This window comes from Pongo abelii, chromosome 8 (genome assembly GCF_028885655.2).
Source record: "Pongo abelii isolate AG06213 chromosome 8, NHGRI_mPonAbe1-v2.0_pri, whole genome shotgun sequence".
NCBI classification, from domain to species: Eukaryota; Metazoa; Chordata; class Mammalia; order Primates; family Hominidae; genus Pongo; species Pongo abelii.
This window is the reverse complement of record NC_071993.2, coordinates 109,732,686-109,753,492: the sequence shown is the minus strand read 5'-3', so window position 1 is coordinate 109,753,492 and position 20,807 is coordinate 109,732,686. Positions and strand designations below refer to the sequence as shown.

At 46.1% G+C, this 20,807-nt stretch overlaps 1 protein-coding gene across 4 annotated transcripts in view; it reads right to left on the bottom strand.

The window, feature by feature from the left end:
• The window catches only part of WBP1L (WW domain binding protein 1 like), a 76,242-nt gene that overhangs the window by 41,078 nt on the left and 14,357 nt on the right, over positions 1-20,807 (bottom strand). Inside the window, 1 exon segment of one of the 4 annotated variants that reach the window (NM_001132605.1) lies at positions 15,674-15,762. The exons of 2 other annotated variants lie outside the window; for them this stretch is intronic. In NM_001132605.1, the coding sequence (NP_001126077.1) occupies positions 15,674-15,762 (89 nt within the window). 4 annotated transcript variants of the gene reach the window in all.

Below are 20,807 nucleotides of genomic sequence, written 5' to 3'. Positions count from 1 at the left end.
AAATTCTGCCTTCCACCAGGCAACTGTTCAGACACAAGAGCTAAAGGTTTACCTGCTGTTGATCCTCTCAGATCTTCCCCACAACAACCATCGCAATCCTTCACTCTCCTTGAAGAGTTTAATGCTACCCACTGCTTCATTCTCTCACTACATGTCCAAGTAACTGGACACAAGACCTTGCCCTCTTGCCACCTCAGTATATAAGATTAACAGTGTCTTGGTAGAGTAAGAGGGGGCCTCCCAGCTGTACGTCACTGCACAATGGCTGTCAGTGACTACAGATGCAAGAGCTCACTCCCCTGGCTGTGGGCTCCTGCCCAGCACGGCTGCCTCCTGTCAAGGTATCAGTCCCTTCACTTCTGGTTTCCTGCACCCCTGCAGTGTTGCATCCTTTGGGAATGAGTAGATCAAAGTAAGAGTTAAGTCTACTCTCTACCAGCAAAGGTGCTAACATTCACATACATTCTTTCGTGGAATCTCTGTGTGACCTCAGAGATGAGGTTCAGAACAGTTAAGGGCCTGCCCAAGACCTCAGGGAAGCTGGGATATGAACGCAGGTCTTTCCAACATCCAGCCCACTCTTTCCACTCTGTTAGGCAGTTTTCACCCTCCCAGCCTGCTGACACAGCATAAGACGCTTCATCCAGCTTCATCCTATTTCCAACACTGCTTGAAATCCTCTCCAGGGCTCATTCTGCCCATAGGTTAAAAGGACAGCCTTTCTGGCCAGGCACAGTGGCTCACGCCTGTAATACTAGCACTTCGGGAGGCCGAGGTGGCCGGATCACCTGAGGTCAGGAGTTCGAGACCAGTCAGGCCAACAAGGCGAAACCCCGTCTCTACTAAAAATACAAAACTTAGCCGGGTATAGTGGCACATGCCTGTAATCCCAGCTACTCAGGAGGCTGAGGCAGGAGAATCGCTTGAACCCAGGAGACAGAAGTTGCAGTGAGCTGCAATAACGCCACTACACTCCAGCCTGGGCAACAGAGTGAGACTCCATCTCAAAAAAAAAAAAAAGGACAGCCTTTCTTGTGGGGGCAGAAGGGATGTTCAGAATGGTCACCTCTCTGCCCATCAGCTGTGTCAACGCAACACTCTGAAGATAACAAGAGCTGTCATGGAATGTTTGGGGCTTTTCAGGGGAGCTTCCTTTGAACAGAACTGTAGGCAACTCAAGGGAGAGTTGCCCACCTAGCACTTTTCTCAGAGTGAGGGCAACCAGTGGTCCCTAGCAGCTCCCCTCTAGGGCTTCTGCTGTGAGCTCATCTGTGGCTTTTCCTCACCCAGGAACAGGCAGCAGAGGGTGTGTGCTCCCTCCCCACCCCTTACAGCCAGCAGCTGCTGGTTACAGTTACACATTCCGATACAGACATGCCTCTCAGACGAAGAGGGGGTGGGGGTGTCCGACTCTCAGAAGCCCTGGAACAAATAGTTGGCAACAGCTGTGTTCTCAGCAGACAGCAGTTGGTGGCTTGCTACTGTTCTCTCATTCCACACTGCTTTACCGGCTGGAATGAATGCAGTGCCCCCACTTCAAAGGGCGGCTCACCGAACAATCAAGTCTCTGCCACAGGGGTCTTTTTGAAAAATTGGTCAGTAAGGCCAAAATGGGGTCAATTCCACACCCCTTCCCCTGAGGTGTCCGGGATGTCCCTCAGCTGCACAGCCCCAGGCACATGCTTGAAAGGAAGAAAGCCTTTCCTTTAAAAGAAGAACGGAGCCCTCACCCCACCCCCAACACAGAGTCCCTTCAGAACCAGAGGACTGTGAGGAAATCTCCACTAACTAGCCAAATCAAAATGGAGAAGGAATAAAAGGGGGTTTGGAGCAAGAATCGCACTCTGCCTCTCCCCTTCCCCAGCCCCATTCTTCAGCTGTTTCTCCGTGAAGTTTCCAAAGCAGTTTTACAGTGTCTGATGGAAAATCAGAACCGGACAGCCCTAGAGAAACCTCGGGGACGTAGAGGGTTAAGAACACGGCGGCCCTGAAAGTAAGGAGCAACTAGCAAACAAGAAGGGAGACTGGAAAGTTCTGTGTGGGAGCTGGCCTGGTCTAACCAAGAGGCATTTGCTAAAATATTCCCTCCACCCAAAGCAGTAGTACAATAAACAAGCTCCCACCCCTTCTTCCCTTCCAAACCCGATCCGTGCAGAAACAATTACCTGTCTAAGACCCAAAAGGAAAGGCATCCTGCAAGAGCATCGTCCACACTAACGTTGGAACAAAGGGCTCTTAAAAGTTAAGGTCTTGGAATGAGCATTGCCCCTGGTGGGCCTATGTGCGCAGTGGTCCTGGTTCACTGGCCTTCTTTAGCAAAGCAGATAAAGTAAACAGAGTCCTGGGACCGAGCAGGCACACTGTCTCCTGCTCTCCTCGCTACTCCCCCTGCCTGTCTCTGGCCCACCCCCACCTTCTCGTGACATATCTCAGACGCAGCAAAGCCGAAGCTGTCTGCCAAGGGGGAAATGACATCAGTTCAGGCGCAGCAGAAAAAACTTCAGACAGCTGCGCTGGAATACTGAGGAGGATGTGCTGCAGACCTGCGATGCCCAGCCCTGGACCCACCTAGAGCCAGAGCCGACTGTGGGAGGATGGTGGGGGCTGCAGATGGGAGCAGGCTGCTGCAACCCCTTGGCTCTAAGCAGGCTCCAGGGTACATAAATCAAGTCTCTAAAGCTGAAAAGAGGAACACTGCTCTGAATAAGGACTGACTTTGTAGCTCCTAGAGTATTGTTTCTCCTCCCTGGGAAAGAAAATCAAGTCCAGTGTCTGTCAGTTTCACAGAAACTTTTCCACCCTCAACCCTGCCAGAGTCCGTGCTCAGTAAATAATAGGACATGAAGTCTGGCTGTCCCAACTTTCTCTAGGGAATGAGGCAATTCGCAAGGGGGGCTTGGAGAGGCACCTTTTCCCCAGCTAAGGTAGGACACGCTACCTTGGACACTGACCTTTCGAGCCCTCGCTTCCACCGGAGAGTTTATATTTCATAAACAAACTGCGCAAATACAGGTGCCAACATCTTTCCTCACTTGTCTTATAAAAGGTACAACAAGTCCCACCGCAGCCTCCAAGTTGCCAGAAAGGCAGGTCATCTATATTTAAACCAACTCTTGGTTAGGAAAAGTTCACCGCCTTAGGTTTGTCGTGCTTTCTTCACTAAGTTCAGCTCAGGGAGAAAAGAGTTCTCTAACGCAAGCTTTGCACAAGCAAGGGCCCTGGGGATGGTGTCCTGCTCTGACTTTCCCTAGTCAGTGGTGTAAGCCAAATCCCTTCTGGCTACCCTCCCTGAAACAGCAGGTCACAGCAGCTCTCCCTGGGCCTGAATCCTCTACCAAAGACAACACTTGCACAGCACAAAAGGTCCATGTTTGGGTTTGGATTTCCAGAAATGACTCAAGGAGAACAATCTTCAGAGGAGCTTTATAAATCCAAAGTTACTTTTTTTTTTTTTTTTTTTTTGAGATAGGGTCTCACTCTGTTACCCAGGCTGGAGTACAGTGGTGTGATGATCTTGGCTCACTGCAACCTCTGCCTTCCGGGCTTAAGCGATCCTCCCATCTCAGCCTCCCAAGGAGCTGGTACCACAGGCACGTGCTACCATGCGCAGCTAATTTTTGTTTTTTTGTGTAGAGATGGGGTTTTGCCATGTTGCCCAGGCTGGTCTTGAACTCCTGGGCTCAAGTGATCTGCCCACCTTAGCCTCCTAAAGTGGTAGGATTACAAAAAGTTACTTTTCAATAACTTCCTCAGCTACAAATTAATTACACTGTCCAGGACTCAAAGCAAGTATATTTCATCTTTCCTTTCATTTTCTGCAACAATTTTCTTTCATGATACTTATCCAAGGCCTCCATGGTAGCGGCACTGTGCTGGGCATGATCCATGTAAGTCAGAAATGATTCTTGCAAATTAGTATCTATAACCCCCAACCTAGGACAATAAATTAGGAGCACATGACACGTACAACAGCACAGTGAGGTGCCAAAAGTACTGTTTGATCATTAGAATCCAGCCAGACACACAACGTGTTTACCACAGGTCCCCACTGACGGTCAAGGTCACATCGACTTTCCTGACAAGAAAATGAATGTGCCAAACTGGCTGAGCCATTTCCTCGAGACTCACTAAAAGAATGGATCACAGCTTCATTGCTAGAGGAAAAGGTGGCTGATGTGTAAAAGAAGTGGCTCCTGCTGCTGCCGGTGATTGGGGACTGGGAAGCCATTCTTCAGCACATACATATTCTCAAGACATGGTCAGTCTATCCCAGGCCTTGTCGCCACTCTCACAACCAGGCCAAACTGCCATACAGACGAGGCTGGACATCAAGGCACAGCCGCCCAGGGAACAGCAATGAGGCTGCTTTCAACCCCTTCCTTTCACTTCCTTGGTTCCCTGGCAACCACTGAGAACCACAAAACATACGCAGCATTAACTTTGGCAATCAAACTGATGGAAACAGCATCCTCATCCCCTCATGGGCAAAGTAATCTGCACTGATCTAACAAGACAGACTGGCACCTGAAATTCTCCAGAAAGAGTTCCATGGCATAAGTGTACCATTCATTCACTCACTCCACGCTCACTGAATGCCTACAGTGTGCCAGGCATTGTTTTAGGCACTGGGGATGCCACTATGACCAAAACACACAATAAACCTTGCTCCAATGGGCTATGAAGTGTTCCATATTTTTCTTCCTTCCTTTTTTTTTTTGTTTTTTTGTTTTTTTAAGAGATAGGGTTTGTTCTGTCACCCTAGGCTCAAGTGATCCTCCTGCCTCACCCTCCCAAAAAGCTGGCACTATAGGCACACGCCACCACACTCAGCTAAGTTTTTTTAATTTTTATTTTTTGTAGAGACAGGGTCTCACTATGTTGTCCAGGCTTGAACTCTTGTCCTCAAGTGATCCTCCTGCCTCAGCCTTTCAAAGTGTTAAGATTACAGGCATGAGCCACTAAGCTTTGCCCCATAATTCTAAATAATATTCATCAGTGATGATCTCAGAAGAAGTGGAATTGCAACAAAATTACTAGAAATCCAAAAAAAAACTTGTAAAAATACAACCTAAATGATCAAAATTGCATTATAGACTTCCTGATTTCCTAATGAATCATCCTTTTATGATGCTATCCGAGACAATGTTTCTAATCAGCATTTGTCTATTTTTATCTTCTCCCAGATTATAAATTCCTGTGTGCAAGGCAGCATTTAACCCAAGGCATTACACCTAGTACAATACAATATATTCTAAATACAATATATTCTAAAATAGTGACTGCTGACAACGGCTTCTTTCTTACTTTTCAATAGTTATTGAAAAGTTATTTCAAAGTTATTGAAAAGTTACTTTTCAAAAACTTCCTCGGCTACAAATTAATTACACTGTCCAGGACTCAAAGCAAGTATATTTCATCTTTCCTTTCATTTTCTGCAACAATTTTCTTTCATGATACTTATCCAAGGCCTCCATGGTAGTGGCACTGTGCTGGGCATGATCCATGTAAGTCAGAAATGATTCTTGCAAATTAGTATCTATAACCCCCAACCTAGGACAATAAATTTGTCCTAGTGAGGGGCCTACAGCCCCTCACTAACGTTCACTAAGCACTGATATCTGAGGGGTGAGGAGAAAAAGAGGTTGAGTTGGCAAATTCAGGCATTCCAGGAAAGTGAGTTCACTTTCTGCCATGTTATACAAATATTACTACAACCTAGTGACAAAGCAGTCAGCTTTGCCATTTGAAAAGCAAGATGATCATTAACAATTTCTGCTAGCCTGAAAAAATGGGTTCTCCTATGTACGTGATCCAGCCTCATACATGATGAGCCAAAGGTAGGGTAAATCCTTCTTCAAATGACTTTAGTCATCTGCCTGCCAATGCAGAATTAAATTCAATGCTGAATTCACCAACTTAAAAAAAAAAACAAACAAAAAAAGGCAGTCATACTAAATTAGAATTAAGCAGGATTATGTTGTCAAAATGTTGCAGGTTGGCTGGGCACCATGGCTCACGCCTGTAATCCTAGTACTTTGGGAGGCTGAGGTGGGCAGATTGCTTGAGCCCAGGAGTTCAAAACCAGCTTGGGCAACATGGCAAAACCCCATCTCTACAAAAAATACAAAAATTAGCTGGGCGTGGTGACTCATGCCTGTTGTCTCAGCTACTCGGGAGGCTGAGGTGGGAGGGACACTTGAGCCCAGGAGGGAGAGGTTGCAGTGAGCCAAGATCGCACCACTGCACTCCAGCCTGAGCGACAGAACGAAACTGTCTCAAAAAAAAGGGCTGGACATGGCTCATGCTTGTAATCCCAGCACTTTGGGAGGCCAAGGCAGGCAGATCACCTGAGGTCAGGAGTTCCAGACCAGCCTGACCGACATGGGGAAACCCCATCTCTACTAAAAATAGAAAAATTAGCTGAGCATGGTGACACATACCTGTAGTCCCAGCTACTCGGGAGACTGAAGCAGGAGAATCACTTGAACCTGGGAGATGGAGGCTGCAGTGAGCTGAGATCGTGCCACTGCACTCCAGCCCGGGCGACAGGGCGAGACTGTCCAAAAAAAAAAAGGCCGGGCGCAGTGGCTTACACTTGTAATCCCAGCACTTTGGGAGGCAGAGGCGGGTGGATCACGAAGTCAGGAGATCAAGACCATCCTGGCTAACACAGTGAAACCCCGCCTCTACTAAAAATACAAAAAACTAGCCAGCGTGGTGGCAGGCGCCTGTAGTTCCAGCTACTCGGGAGCTGAGGCAGGAGAATGGAGTGAACCCGGGAGGCAGAGCTTGCAGTGAGCTGAGATTGTGCCACTGCACTCCAGCCTGGGCGACAGAGCGAGACTCCGTCTCAAAAAAAAAAAAAAAAATGTTGCAGGTTAACAACTACTTATGGCCCCAAGCAGCATCTGAGATATCCTTCTACTGAGGCAGTCTCCTCCTCCGCAGTTCAGAGAACCCCCAGAGATAGTACTGCTGGAAATACTACCCTTTGGATTCAGATTAACTTTTTTTTTTTTTTCTTGAGACAGAGTCTCGCTCTGTCACCCAGGCTGGAGTGTGGTGGCACGATCTTGGCTCACTGCAACCTCTGCCTCCCAGGTTCAAGCCATCCTCCTGCCTCAGATTCCCAAGTAGCTGGGACTACAAGTGTATGCCACCACTCCAAGCTAATTTTTGTCTTTTTAGTAGAGATGGGGTTTCACCATGTTGGCCAGGCTGGTCTCGAACTCCTGACCTCAACCAAAGTGCTGGGATTACAGGCATGAGCCACCATGCCTGGCCTCAGATTAACTTTTTAAATTTTTATTTAAAATTTTTTCTGTTGTTATAGATGAGGGCTTCCTACGTTGCCCAGGCTGGTCTCGAACGCTTGGCCTCGCCTCCTTATAAGCCAGGACATCAGGACTGAGCCATCGTGCCTCCCTAAAATTTTATTTTAAGTAGGGAGTCTGCTACGTTGCCCAAGCTGGTCTCGAATTCCTGGCCTCAAGCAATCCTCCCACCTCAGCATCCTCAAATGCTGACATCACAGGCACAAACCACTGTGCCGTACCGGATTAATTTAAGACATACTGCAACAACATATATGCTCACAGCTACCTGAATTCATTCTTTTACTGTAGTAAATTTGTTTAAGTATCTTTTGGCAACATTTTTGTAGGCAGTCTATATATTCATAATCTTTAAATTCTGGGGTGGGGTAGGGGAGAGATAATCATTTGTTCAACCCTGACCATGAGCCAGACTCCATGCTAAGAACTCTATCTAACCAACATCTCAAAGCCACAACAACCCTATGATGTGGCTATTACTATCCCTATTACTCAGTTACAGAAATGGAGGCAAATGAGGTTTATGTAACTTGCCCAAGGTCACACAGCTGGCTGTGAGACAGCAAGGATTTGAGTGAAGACTCTGGCTCCACAGGCTCTTTCCTTTATGATCACACAGGCGTCAGATATTACAATATCAGAAGTTACAAACAAGGAAAAAACAAACAGCAAAAACCAGAACTGAGGGTCAGGTGAATGTTAAGCAGACAGGCAGGTCCCTGGTCAGCACTCTGGAACCCTGTTTATGAGACTGCCATGCACACTGGATATGATGGTGGTGTTCTGGAGTGTGAAGTCAGGGTCCTAGGGTCCTTCTGACCCACTTTGGAAAGCAAGGTTCTATGAGGTCAATGACTGGGAAAGCCCCAAAGTTCTCATCTGTTCCTAATGCACAACAGATCCACATACAAGGAATAGGCTGGAGACCTTCCTAGGCCGTGGCTCTTGGGAACCTGGTGAGCTGCTCCCACAGCCATGTCATCTGGTCAACTGAGGCTAACGGCGACTAGGGCTGAAGGTCTAAGGGTATCTTATTTTACAATCAAGGCATCTGAAGAAAGACAGTTTGTCAGAACAGGACAGTAACTGCCAGGCTTCTAGGGTAGGAGATAATCTCCAGGCGTAAGGCCATTTTATTTCCAGGAGCTTCGAGCAGAGGCTGCTGGGCAGACACAGAATGTCTAAGATAAGAGATCTTTCTTATCTTTCTCCAGTTTGGGCACACACCCATTTAATGCCTTAAGAGTTCTAACTCAAGAAAGGAGAGAATGAATACTAACTCACACCTCAAACCAACATGAGTGTCACAATAAAAGTTAAACTGAGACATCTTCATGTCATGGGTGTCAGGCTAGGCATTAACAAAAGGATCCTGAAGTAATTATTTTGGGGAACGCAAGGGGATAAATCCCAAACCCAGAACTCTGCCAGGCAGAAACACTAAAGGTTGCTTAACTGCTAGAAACCAAGAACACTAGCTTTATCTATGTCCTGGGGCTGGACAAAGGCAGGCATGTAGCAGGCCTGCCGAGGCAAGAAAACACACACCTCTCCTGCTTCTGGGCAGGACAAGGCATTTTACAAGTCACAGAGCTTATCTCTTCCACAAGGTATCCGTAAAAACCCATGGTGCTTTCCTACTACTGAGTCTTTCAGGAAAGAGAGCTGGGTAAATGGTTCTTAACTGCAGTATGTAATCCTTTGCTAAACATCAAATCATGTATTTCAAAGAGGGAAGATTCCAACAGATGGTGACATCTCATATTTTACACAGTGACCTTAGGTAACTCGTTCAAGGACACACACCTAATAGGCAGTGCAGCCAGAATCTCAACCAGGTCTGTATGACTCCAAAATGGCTTGGACACACATGGAGATAGGATTTAGATATTAATTGTCACTTCCCCCTTACTTGTGACCTGATATTTACAGTTGCATCCAGTCCACCCAGGATGTGCTATGGGGATAACAAAGATGTACTACTGGATGAATTAGTCTTGCCCTGGAGGATTTATTTAGTTAGTTACACAGAAACAAACATACACACTCTATGATAAACATGGTGAGGCAGGGGACAAACACAGTGACACAAGAAGAGCTCAAAGAAGAGATGCTGGATGATCCTCTGAGCTTCCAGTAAAAAAAAAAAAAAAAAAGAAAAAGAAAAAAGAAAACAAACAAGGGATGCTGTTGAGGGACAGAATGGCCAAAGAAGGTTTTTATTTTCAAAGAAAATTTTATCAAGAGCTGGACACAGTGGTTCCCCAACACTTCAGGAGGCTGATGTGGGATGATCACTTGAGGCCAGGATTTCAAGACCAGCCTGAGCAACATACGGAGACCCTGTTTCTACAAAAATTAAGAAATTAGCCAGGCATGGTGGCGCACACCTTGTAGGTTCAGCTACTCAGTAGGCTGAGGCAGGAGGATCACTTGAGCCCAAGAGGTTGAGGTTGTAGTGAGCTGTGATTGTACCACTGCACTCTACCCTGGGTATCAGAGTAAGACCTTTTCTCTTAAAAAACAAAAGAGGCCAAGCGCGGTGGCTCAAGCCTGTAATCTCAGCACTTTGGGAGGCTGAGGCAGGCAGATCACGAGGTCAGGAGATCAAGACCATCCTGGCTAACATGGTGAAACCCCGTCTCTACTAAAAAATACAAAAAATTAGCCGGGCATGGTGGCGGGCACCTGTAGTCCCAGCTACTTGGGAGGCTGAGGCAGGAGAATGGCGTGAACCCGGGAGGCGGAGCTTTCAGTGAGCCAAGATTGCACCACTGCACTCCAGCATGGGGGACAGAGCGAGACTCTGTGCCAAAAAAAAAAAGAAAAAAAGGATAAAAAAAACAAACTAATGCCAGGCACAATGGCTCAAGCACTTTGGGAGGCCAAGGTGGGTGGAACATCTGAGGTCAGGAGTTCGAGACCAGCCTGGCAAACATGGCAAAACCAGTCTCTACTAAAAATACAAAAATTAGCTGGGCATGGTGGCACATGCCTGTAATCTCAGGTACTTGGGAGGCTGAGGCAGGAGAATGAATCGCTTGAACCCAGGAGGTGGAGGTTGCAGTGAGCCGAGATCATGCCAATGCATGTCAGCCTGGGCAACAGAGCAAGAATTCATCTCAAAAAGCAAACAAACAAACAAACAAACTAAAAAACCCCAGAGATGGATACTGAAATAATATGTAGGGTTTCGGTGGATAAAATGAGCACACTACGCAGAGCAGAGCATGAATGAAAGTATGGAAACAAGGACGCATGGGGCATACGTCCAAAGGCAGAAAAAGATGACGCAAAGATTAGTTGGGGGTAGAATGTCAAGGCCCTACACATGTACACATCTAATGAGTGAGTACCTTTGACCAGCACAGTTTTTCTTTCTGATGATTACAGTAACAGCATGAATATCAAATATATGAATTTCTATTTTAGTGGAGTATTTTAGGCCCTAGTTTTGCTTGTTTGATATTTACTACTAAAATATGGTCAATCTTGGAGTTGATTTCGTTTTATTGCAGAGGTTGGGGGAGGTGGAAGGAAGATACAGATGAGAACTTTGGGGCTTTCCCAGTCATTGACCTCAACCTCACAGAATCCTGCTCTCCAAAGTGGGCCAGAAAGAGTCCTAGGTTCCTGACTCCACCCCATGTCATTGGTGCAGCCTCAGTCTTTTATTTTTTTGAGAGACAGGGTCTCATTATGTTGCCCTGGCTGGGGTGCAGTGGCTATTTACTCATAATATACTGCAGCCTCAAAATCCTGGGCTCAAGTGAGCCTCCCACCTCAGGCTCCTGAGTAACTGGGACTACAGGCATGTGCCACTGCACCCAGCTTTAAATGGAAAGAAATAAAAGTAGCAGAAGCTGAAACTGGTTTGCAACAGCTTCCTAAGGTTTCTGCCTCTTGCCTCCCCACCCCCCAAACAAGAAAATCATTTTGTTGTTGACAATCACTGCAGAAATATTTATTACTTTCGTAGGCTGCACAACCATTCGCTGCTATCTCTAGAATGTGCAGGGGTCTCTGAAACTCACCACTGTCAGTGGGCCTTCACCAATAGTTAATGGGCTCTCACTGGATCTGCAACTTGAGCTTCATCAAGTACAAAGCAGCCTTGTTTGCTTTCATACCAAAATGCTAGGTTCGTGTTTTTCCTACCCTGGAAACAGTTTAACCCCAACCCTACTGGCAAGTAGCCAAGAATTACATGAAAATCAGCAGGCTGCAGCTCATAGCTGTCTCCAGATACATTTCATGCCTCCTCACGAATTGCTCTCCAAACCAAAGATCGGAATAAGAACAAAAGGGGGGATGTTGATCACATCAACTACATGAAACACACTCAGATGTAATTTGTTTTTTGCTTTTTTTTTCTGAGACAGAGTCTCGCTCTGTCGCTCAGGCTGGAGTGCAGAGGCGCAATCTCGGCTCACTGCAACCTCTGCCTCCTGAGTTCAAGCAATTCTCCTGCTCAGCGTCCCAAGTAGCTAGGACTACAGGCTCGTGCCACCATGCCCAGCTAATTTTTGTATTTTCAATAGAGACATGGTTTCACCACGTTGGCCAGGCCTGCTTTTTGTTTTTGAGACAGGATCTTGCTCTGTCACCCAAGCTGGAGTGCAGTGGTGTGATCATGGCTCACTGTAGCCTCCAACCTCGCAGGCACAAGCAATCCTCCCACCTCAGCCTCCCAAGTAGCTGAGACTATTACCACAATGCCCAGCTAAGTTTTTTTCCTTTTTTTTTTTTTTTTTTTTTTTTTAAGACAGAGTTTCGCTCTTGTTGCCCAGGCTGGAGTGTAATGGCGCGATCTCAGCTCACTGCAACCTCTGCCTCCCGGGTTCAAGCAATTCTCCTACCTCGGCTTCCTGAGTAGCTGAGTTTATAGGCATGCGCACCATGCCCAGCTAATTTTTGCATTTTTAGTAGAGATGGGGTTTTTCCATGTTGGTCAGGCTGGTCTCAAACTCCCGACCCGAGGTGATCCGCCTGCCTCAGCCTCCCAAAGTGCTGGGATTACAGATGTGAGCCACCACACCTGGCCCTGGCTAATTTTTTTTAATTTTTATAGAGGCAGGGTCTTCCTATGTTGCCAAGGCTGGTCTCTAACTCCTAGGTTCAAGTGATCCTCCTGCCTCGGCCAGATGTAATTTGGAAAGAGAACCATTAGGAAAATTAAGCTTCCAGGTCTCCACCAATCTGATTTCATCTTTCACTGTTATTTAAACTTTGGGTGAGATAAAGAGAGACATGGTCTATGTTAAGTGGGAATGTGGATACAATGGTGGCTGACCCAAGAAAAAGGCTAACAGCAAGGTCATTTTATGACAGGCATCTCAACTCTCTCTGAGTCCTTAGAAGCAGTTCTGGGTGCTCTAGGCATTCTCACTGTCCAGAAAGCAAACATCTTGGTTGTGCTTTTATAGGAAAATCCACTCACTTCTTACTTGCAACTCATAAACTCAACAAAGCCATTTCACACTTTATGTTTTAGATATTTCTTCTCAGCCCTACCTTCTCCTCTAAAGTAAGCAACTTAGGGGTAAGATGTGAAATGTTCACTTCCATATCCCTCACAGGACCAAGCATAATGCCTTGCACAAAGCAGGCCCTCAAGAAAAGATTGTTACATGAATGAAGAGATAAAGACGTGACTAAAGAGAAGATCCTGGCTGGGTGTGGTGGCACATGCCTGTAATGCCAGCACTTTGGAAGGCCAAGGAGGGTGGATCACTTGAGCCCAGGAGTTCGACACCAGTCTGGCAACATGCCAAAACTCCATCTCCACAAAAAAAATACGAAAATTAGCCGGGCGTGGTGGCACATGACTGTAGTCCCAGTTGCTGGGGAGGGTGAGGTAGGAGGATCAATTGAGCATCCAGGGAGGTTGAGGCTGCAGTGAGCTGTGATCACACCACTGCACTCCAGCCTGAGTGACAGCAAGATCCTGTCTGGAAAAAAAAAAAGGATCATAAAAATGAAGCTAAAATATAGCTGAATCCCTAAACATTACTGCTGGTAACACCTGCCTGGTCATAGAAACCTGACAAACAGCTAAGAGGTCAGAAGAGCACCTGCATGTTCTCCAAGCTCATGAAGTCTGATGCGACAAAGCCTCCGTGTGTCTCATTATCTGTACATCTCTCATTTCTCAGCTGAGGAATTTAAAGTACTTCAATCATCTCAAAAGCAAAATTCCCTTTCTCAAAGCAGAGCTGGGCCATGGTCTAACTCCCTAGCAATCGTTTTTGGATTTGGAGAAATAGAAAGAAGCTGCTCCTGGTTTTGTCTCTAGGTCATGAGATACCTCCATTAGCAACACCTGGAAGTTGTCTCTTTTGCATAAAGAATTGTGAAAGTTAATAAGGTCTGGCTGGAAGCACAGCTCATGGCACCATACCTTCCCTCATTTCCTGGATCTTACATAAATCAAATATTATGGCCTCCCTCCTTAGGCTATTTGGTAACCAAATCTACTCCAGGTCTAAGATTTCATGGTTAAAAACACCAGAAGAAAACATTAGGACAATTTATCCCTCCAATAAGTTGTAGAGGGTGGGGAAGCTCCTGGAACAAATATGTCCACACCCCAAGTAAAATGATGACTAAAGGTGGTGAAACCAGAGAGGGCATCATACCAGATGCAGGGGACGCTGAACCCTTTGTCATATAACGCCCGCCCACAGCCAGGCCTGAAACCCTGCACTTCCAGGCCACACAGAGTGAGGTGACACAGGATGACAGCAGTAAGGAAACCTACTTCAAAAACACCTTCATCCAGAGTCTAAATCATGAGGAAAGCACTAGACCAAAGCAGAAGAAATGGTCAGACGTGCCTAAAGCTTAGGGGGAAAGTACCTCTGAGAAAGCATCCATGCCCCATCACAGCACAGCCATTAGCCCTCCCAGAAACGCTAATGTCATTGTTCTTCTTTGAAAGACTCAAGAAACAAAGCTTTTCCAAGGCCTTGCACTGTGCTCAAAATTGCAGAAAAGGTGGACCTCACCAGTGAGAGGCACGATAAGTCATCATCCTTATTCTTGCAGAGAACTCAGGATTTTAAGGAAGCTCAGCAAACTTCAAGAAAATACAGAGAAGGCCGGGCGCGGTGGCTCACACCTGTAATCTCAGCATTTTGGGAGGCCGAGGCAGGTGGATCACCTGAGGTCAGGAGTTTGAGACCGACCTCACCAACATGGTAAAACCATGTCTTTACCAAAAATACAAAAATTAGCCGGGCATGGTGGTGTGCACCTATAGTCCCAGCTACTTGGGAGGCTGAGGCCCGAGAATTGCTGGAACCCGGGAGGTGGAGGTTGCAGTGAGTCGAGATTGTGCCACTGCACTCCAGCCTGGATGACAGAGCGAGACTCTGTCTCAAAAAAACAAAAAGAAAATTCAACAAAATCAGAATTCAAGGTTGATAAACAACTTACCCATCCATTTTAGCTGCTCCTTCTATCAGCTGGTATACAGCTGGTAACAGGATATTGCTATCCCTACTTCCCAGATGAATATACTGGAGGTCTGAAAATGTAAAGTGACCTTGGATTGGACTAAGGGTTTCTGGCTGAAGGGACAGAGGTCTTCCCATGGGACTCCAGTGAAGGATGCCCAGGGGGAGACTTCCCTTTAAACTAAATTGTTCCAGGTCTCTGGCATTCCAGACCTGGCCATGCTAGCACCTAGTCTCATTACTCTGGGCTAATTACTTAATCTCTCTGAGCCTTCCTTACTTCTATCAGCATTGCACAGAGACCCCTCCCAGGCCAGCCATTTCTGTGATAAGAGGCCCATGTAATCAAAGTCTACCATCTCGTTTGTGGAGTCACAATGTATAAGCTTACGGTTAAGCCTCGGAACACACAGTTAAGGAGTCTGCTCAACCCCAAATCTCCTCTATTTTGAGCAGCACAGACTCTCTTTCTAACTGAACATCTGTTCACAGTATCGTTATCTCTCCAGTGTCTTTCAGTCTCCGAATTCTTTTTTTTTTTTTTTTTTTGAGACAAAGTTTCACTCTGTCATCCAGGCTGGAGTGCAATGGTGTGATGATCTCAGCTCACTGCAGCCTCTGCCTCCCGGTCTCAAGTGATCCTCCCACCTCAGCTTCCGAAGTAGCTGGGACAACAGGCATGAGCCACACCACCCAGCTAATTTTTGTATTTTTGTAGAGACAGGGTTTGACCATCTTGCCCAGGCTGGTCTCAAACTCCTGGGCTCAAGAGATCCTTCCACCCTGGCCACCCAAAGTACTGGGATTACAAGCGTGAGCCACTGCACCCAGCCTCAGTCTCTAAATTTTATGTTCCATTTCTCCCTCAGCAGCCTTGCTCACCTGCCCTGAAACCCCCAGTACTGTACCAGAAGGGCAGGCGTAGTCAGCCAAACACAGGATAGGGACCCACAGCTTGCACCACCGAAGAGCTGCAAGAGAAGATACACTGGCAGGGTCTCTTCATTTTTCCAAGTTTCTGTGAACATTTATGTAATCTCAGATAAGAGTAGGATTTTCCCCAAATTCTCTCTTCACTAAAAATTGAGGGCAAAAGTCGTAAGTTAATCTTTCACTTTATACACTAAGCAAAGGTTGGAAATGGATGTGTGTGTCAAAGAAAATGAAAGACCAAGTTTTGCAGGGTGGAAAAAAGGTTATGGTTAAAATGCCACTACTAAACCTGTTCAAGTAAGACTGAGAATGCTGGGATTGGAAGAGCACTTTTGATTCTCATGGGATTGAGGGTACTGTTGGGAGTAACATTTTTTCAAGTAGAGGAACTTACTGAGGCTAATTAAGAAAACTGAAGAACTGTCATAATTAGCTGAATTTTGTAATAATATTTTTATTCTTAGATCTTATTTAAATTCTCAAATACAAGATCCTATCCTACAACATTAAGGAATTGTTGTCAAGTTTTCTGGGTATGCTATGGGATGACAGTAATGTTGAGGAACACTGTTATCTTTCAGAGATTCATTTTTTATTTATTTTTACTTCTTCATTTTTTGAGACAGGGTCACCCAGGCTGGAGTGGTGTGATCTCTAAAAGATGGCCAGCTGTAGTGGCTCCTGTCTGTAATCCCAGCACTTTGGGAAGCTGAGGTGGGAAGAATGCTTGAGGCCAGGAGTTCTAGACCAACGTAAGCAACATAGGAAGACTCCGCCTCTATAAAAAAAATTGTTTTAAAAATTAGCTAGATGTGGTGGCACACACTTGTAGTCCCAGCTACTGCAGAGGTTAAGGTAGGGGGATTGCTTGATCTCAGGAGTTCGAGGCTGCAGTGAGCTGTGATCACGCCACTGCACTCCAGCCTGGGCAACAGCAAGACACTGTCCCTAAAAAATTAAACCCATTAAAGGCCGGGCACAGTGGCTCACACTTATAATCCCAGCACTTTGGGAGGCCGAGGTGGGTGGATCACCTGAGATCTGGAGTTCAAGACAAGCCTGGCCAACATGGTGAAACCCCGTCTCTACTAAAAATACAAAAAATTAGGCCGAGGTGGGTGTATCACGAGATCAGGAAATCGAGACCATCCTGGCTAACACAGTTAAACCCTGTCTCCACTAAAAATACAAAAAATTAGCTGGGCATAGTGGTAGGTGCCTGTAATCCCAGCTACTCGGGAGGCTGAGGCAGGAGACTCACTTGAACCTGGGAGGCGGAGGTTGCAATGAGCCAAGATTGTACCATTGCACTCCAGCCTGGGCAACAAGAGTGAAACTCCGTCTCAAAAAAAGAAAAAATTAAACATAAAAAAATTTAAGGCTGAGTGTAGTGGCTCACGCCTGTAATCCCAGCACTTTGGGATGCCAAGGCAGGCAGATCACCTGCGGTCAGGAGTTCCAGACCAGCCTGGCCAACACAGGAAAACCCCATCTCTACTAAAAATACAAAAATTAGCCAGGCATGGTGGTAGGTGCCTATAATCCCAGCTACTCGAGAGGCTGAGGCAGGAGAATCACTGGAACCCAGGAGGTAGAGGCTGCAGTGAGCCAAGATCACGCCACTGCACTCCAGCCTGGGCAACAGAGTGAGACTCCATCTCAAAAAAAAAAAAAAAAAGAAAAGAAAAAAAAAAACAGCCTGGCCAACATGGTGAAACCCTGTCTCTACCAAAAAACACAAAAAATTAAAAAATAATAAAAATTAGCCAGGTGTGGTGGCACACACCTGTATTCCCAGCTACTAAGGAAGCTGAGGAAGGAGAATCACTTGAACTCGGGAGGCAGAGGTTGCAGTGAGCCGAGATTGTGCCACTGCACTCCAGCCCAGATGACTGAGACTCCATCTCAAAAAAAAGTGGGGGCAAAACAGAACGGGAGAAAACATTTGCAATTTAAATATTGGATAAAAGATTCATATAGATGTCCTAACTGTGTGACTGTTCAGAAGCTGAACTGTAAGCATATGCACTAAGATTCCCCAAACGAGAGGGGAGCCTTCTCTGACCACACGGGCCTCTTATCACAGAATGGCTGGCCTCAGAGCAGTCTCTGGGCAATGCTGATAGAAATAAGGAAGGCTCGGCCAGGCGCAGTGGCTCACGCCTGTAATCCCAGCACTTTTGGAGGCTGAGGCAGGCGATCACCTGAGCTCAGGAGTTCGAGACTAGCCTGACAAACATAGAGAAACCCCATCTCTACTAAAAATACAAAATTAGCAGGGCATGGTGGCGCATGCCTGTAATCCCAGCTACTCAGAAGGCTGAGGCAGGAGAATCGCTTGAACCCGGGAGGCGGAGGTTGCGCTGAGCCAAGATCATGCCATTGCACTCCAGCCTGGGCAATAAGAGCAAAACTCCATCTCAAAAAAAAAAAAAAAAAAAAGAAAGAAAGAAAGAAAGAAAAGAAAAAAGAAAAAAAGAAAGAAAGAAATAAGGAAGGCTCAGAGAGGTTAAGTGGCCCAGGGTCACAAGACAAGGCAGGAACATAGCCAGGTCTGGAAATGCCAGAGCCCTGACCGAGCCCAGTTTAAAAGAAAATCTCACCCTGGGCATCACTCACTGGGAAGACCTCTGGCCCCCAAGTCAGATAAGGGTAAATGGACAAAGGATTGAATAGAAATTTCTCCAAAGAAGATAGACCAATGGCCAATAAGAACAGAAAAAAATATTTGATATTACTAGTCATTAGGGAAATGCAAATCAAAATCACAATGAGAAACTACTTCACACCCACTAGCATGGCTGTAATTAAAAAGGCAGACAATAACAAGTGTTGGAGAAATTGGAACTCTCATACATTGCTGGTGGAGGTGTAAAATGGTGCAGCTGCTTCAGAAAAGTCTGGAAGTCCCTCAAAAAGTTAAACACAGCATTACCAAATAACCCAGCAATTCCACTCCTACGTATATACCCAAGATAATTAAAAACAAGTCCACATAAAAACTTGTACATCAAGCCAGGCAGAGTGGCATGTGCCTGTAGTCGCAGCTACTCAGGAGGCTGAGGCAGGAGGATTCGCTTGAGCCTGGGAGTTGGAGGCTGTAGTGAGCTATGATCTTGCCTGTGAATAGCTTACTCCCCAGCCTGGGCAATATAGTAAGACCCCCATCTCTAAAACCAAAAAAAAAAAAAAAAAAAACTTGTACACCAACGTTCACAGCAGCATTATTCATAATAGTCCCGAACTGGAAACAGCTCAAATGTTCATCAATTGATGAATAAACAAAATGGAGTATATCTATAAAATGGAGTATTAATTTGTGGGCGAAAGAGTACCTAGGTGCCAAGGCAAGAGACTGAAGGAACAAACTATTTCAGTATAATAAAGAAAATAGTTAGAATAAGAATAGTCATAATACAAATTAGATATACAGATGATCATGGACAATTATCAATCATTATTATAAACATTATTAATCATTAGCTTTTAACGTTACTTTTTGTTGCATTACTAATATAACCTAGGAATAACCGGCAGGTATAGGGTCAGGTGCTGAAAGGACATAGTGAGAAGTGACCTAGAAGGCAAGAGGTGAGCCTTCTGTCACACCCGCATAAGGGCCGCTTGAGGGCTCCTTGGTCAAGCAGTAACGCCAGCGTCTGGGAAGGCACCTGTTACTTAGCAGACCACAAAAGGGAGTCTCCTTTCCTTGGAGGAGTCAGGGAACACTCTGCTCCACCAGCTTCTTGTGGAAGGCTGGATATTATCCAGGCCTGCCTACAGTCATCCGGAGGCCTAAACCCCTCCCTGTGGTGCTGTGCTTCAATGCTCACGCTCCTTGTCCACTTTCATGCTCCTCCCGTACTCCTGGTTCCTCTTTGAAGTTCATAGTAGATAGCGGTAGAAGAAATAGTGAAAGTCTTAAAGTCTTTGATCTTTCTTGTAAGTGCAGAGAAGAAAACGCTGACGTATGCTGCCTTCTCTCTCTGCTTTGGCTACCTAAAAGGAAGGGCCCCCCTATCCTGTAATCACGTGACCTGCTTCACCTTGTCAACCACTTAGAAGACTGACCCTCCTTACCCTGCCCCCTTGTCTTGTATGCAATAAATCTCAGCAAGCCCAGCTGTTCGGGGCCACTACCGGTCTCCGCATCTTGATGGTAGTGGTCCCCCGGGCCCAGCTGCTTTCTCTTTATCTCTTTGTCTTGTGTCTTTATTTATTACAATCTCTCGTCTCTGCACACAGGGAGAACACCCGCTAAGCCCCATAGGGCTGGATCTACATTAATTGACCATAAAAAGGTATGAAGTATTGATACGTGCTACAACATGGATGAACCTTGAAAACATGCTAAGTAAAGAAAACCAGTCATAAAAGACCACATGGTGTATGGTTCCATTCACATGAAATGTCCAGAATAGATAAATCCATAGAAACAGGAAGTAGATTAGTGGTTGCCAGGGACTGAAGGGAAGAAAGTAAGAGGAATGAATGCTAATGGCTATAAGGCTTCTTTTTGGAGTGATGAAAACATTCTGAAATTAAGATAGCGGTGATGGTGGCCCACCTTGTGGATATACTAAAAACCACTTAATTATACCCTTGAAAATAGTGATGTTATGGTCTGTGAATTAGATCTTAATAAAACTGTTACTTAAAAAAAAAGGGCTGGGCATGGTGGCTCACGCCTGTAATCCCAGTACTTTGGGAGGCCGAGGCGGGTGGATCACATGAGGTCAGGAGTTCGAGACCAGTCTGGCCAACATGGGGAAACCCTGTCTCTACTAAAAATACAAAAATTAGCCAGGCGCGGTAGCAGGCACCTGTAGTCCCAGCTACTGGGAGGCTGAGGCAGGGGAATTGCCTGAACCTGGGAGGCGGAGGTTGCAGTGAGCCGAGATCGTGCCATTGCACTCCAGCCTGGGTGACAGAGTGAGACTCTGTCTCAAAAAAAAAAAAAAAAAAAGTGGGGGGGGTGGTGCCAGGTACAGTGGCTCATGCTGTAATCCCAGCACTTTGGGAGGCCGAGGCAGGAGGATCACTGGAGGTCAGGAGTTCAAGACCAGCTTGGTCAACATGGTGA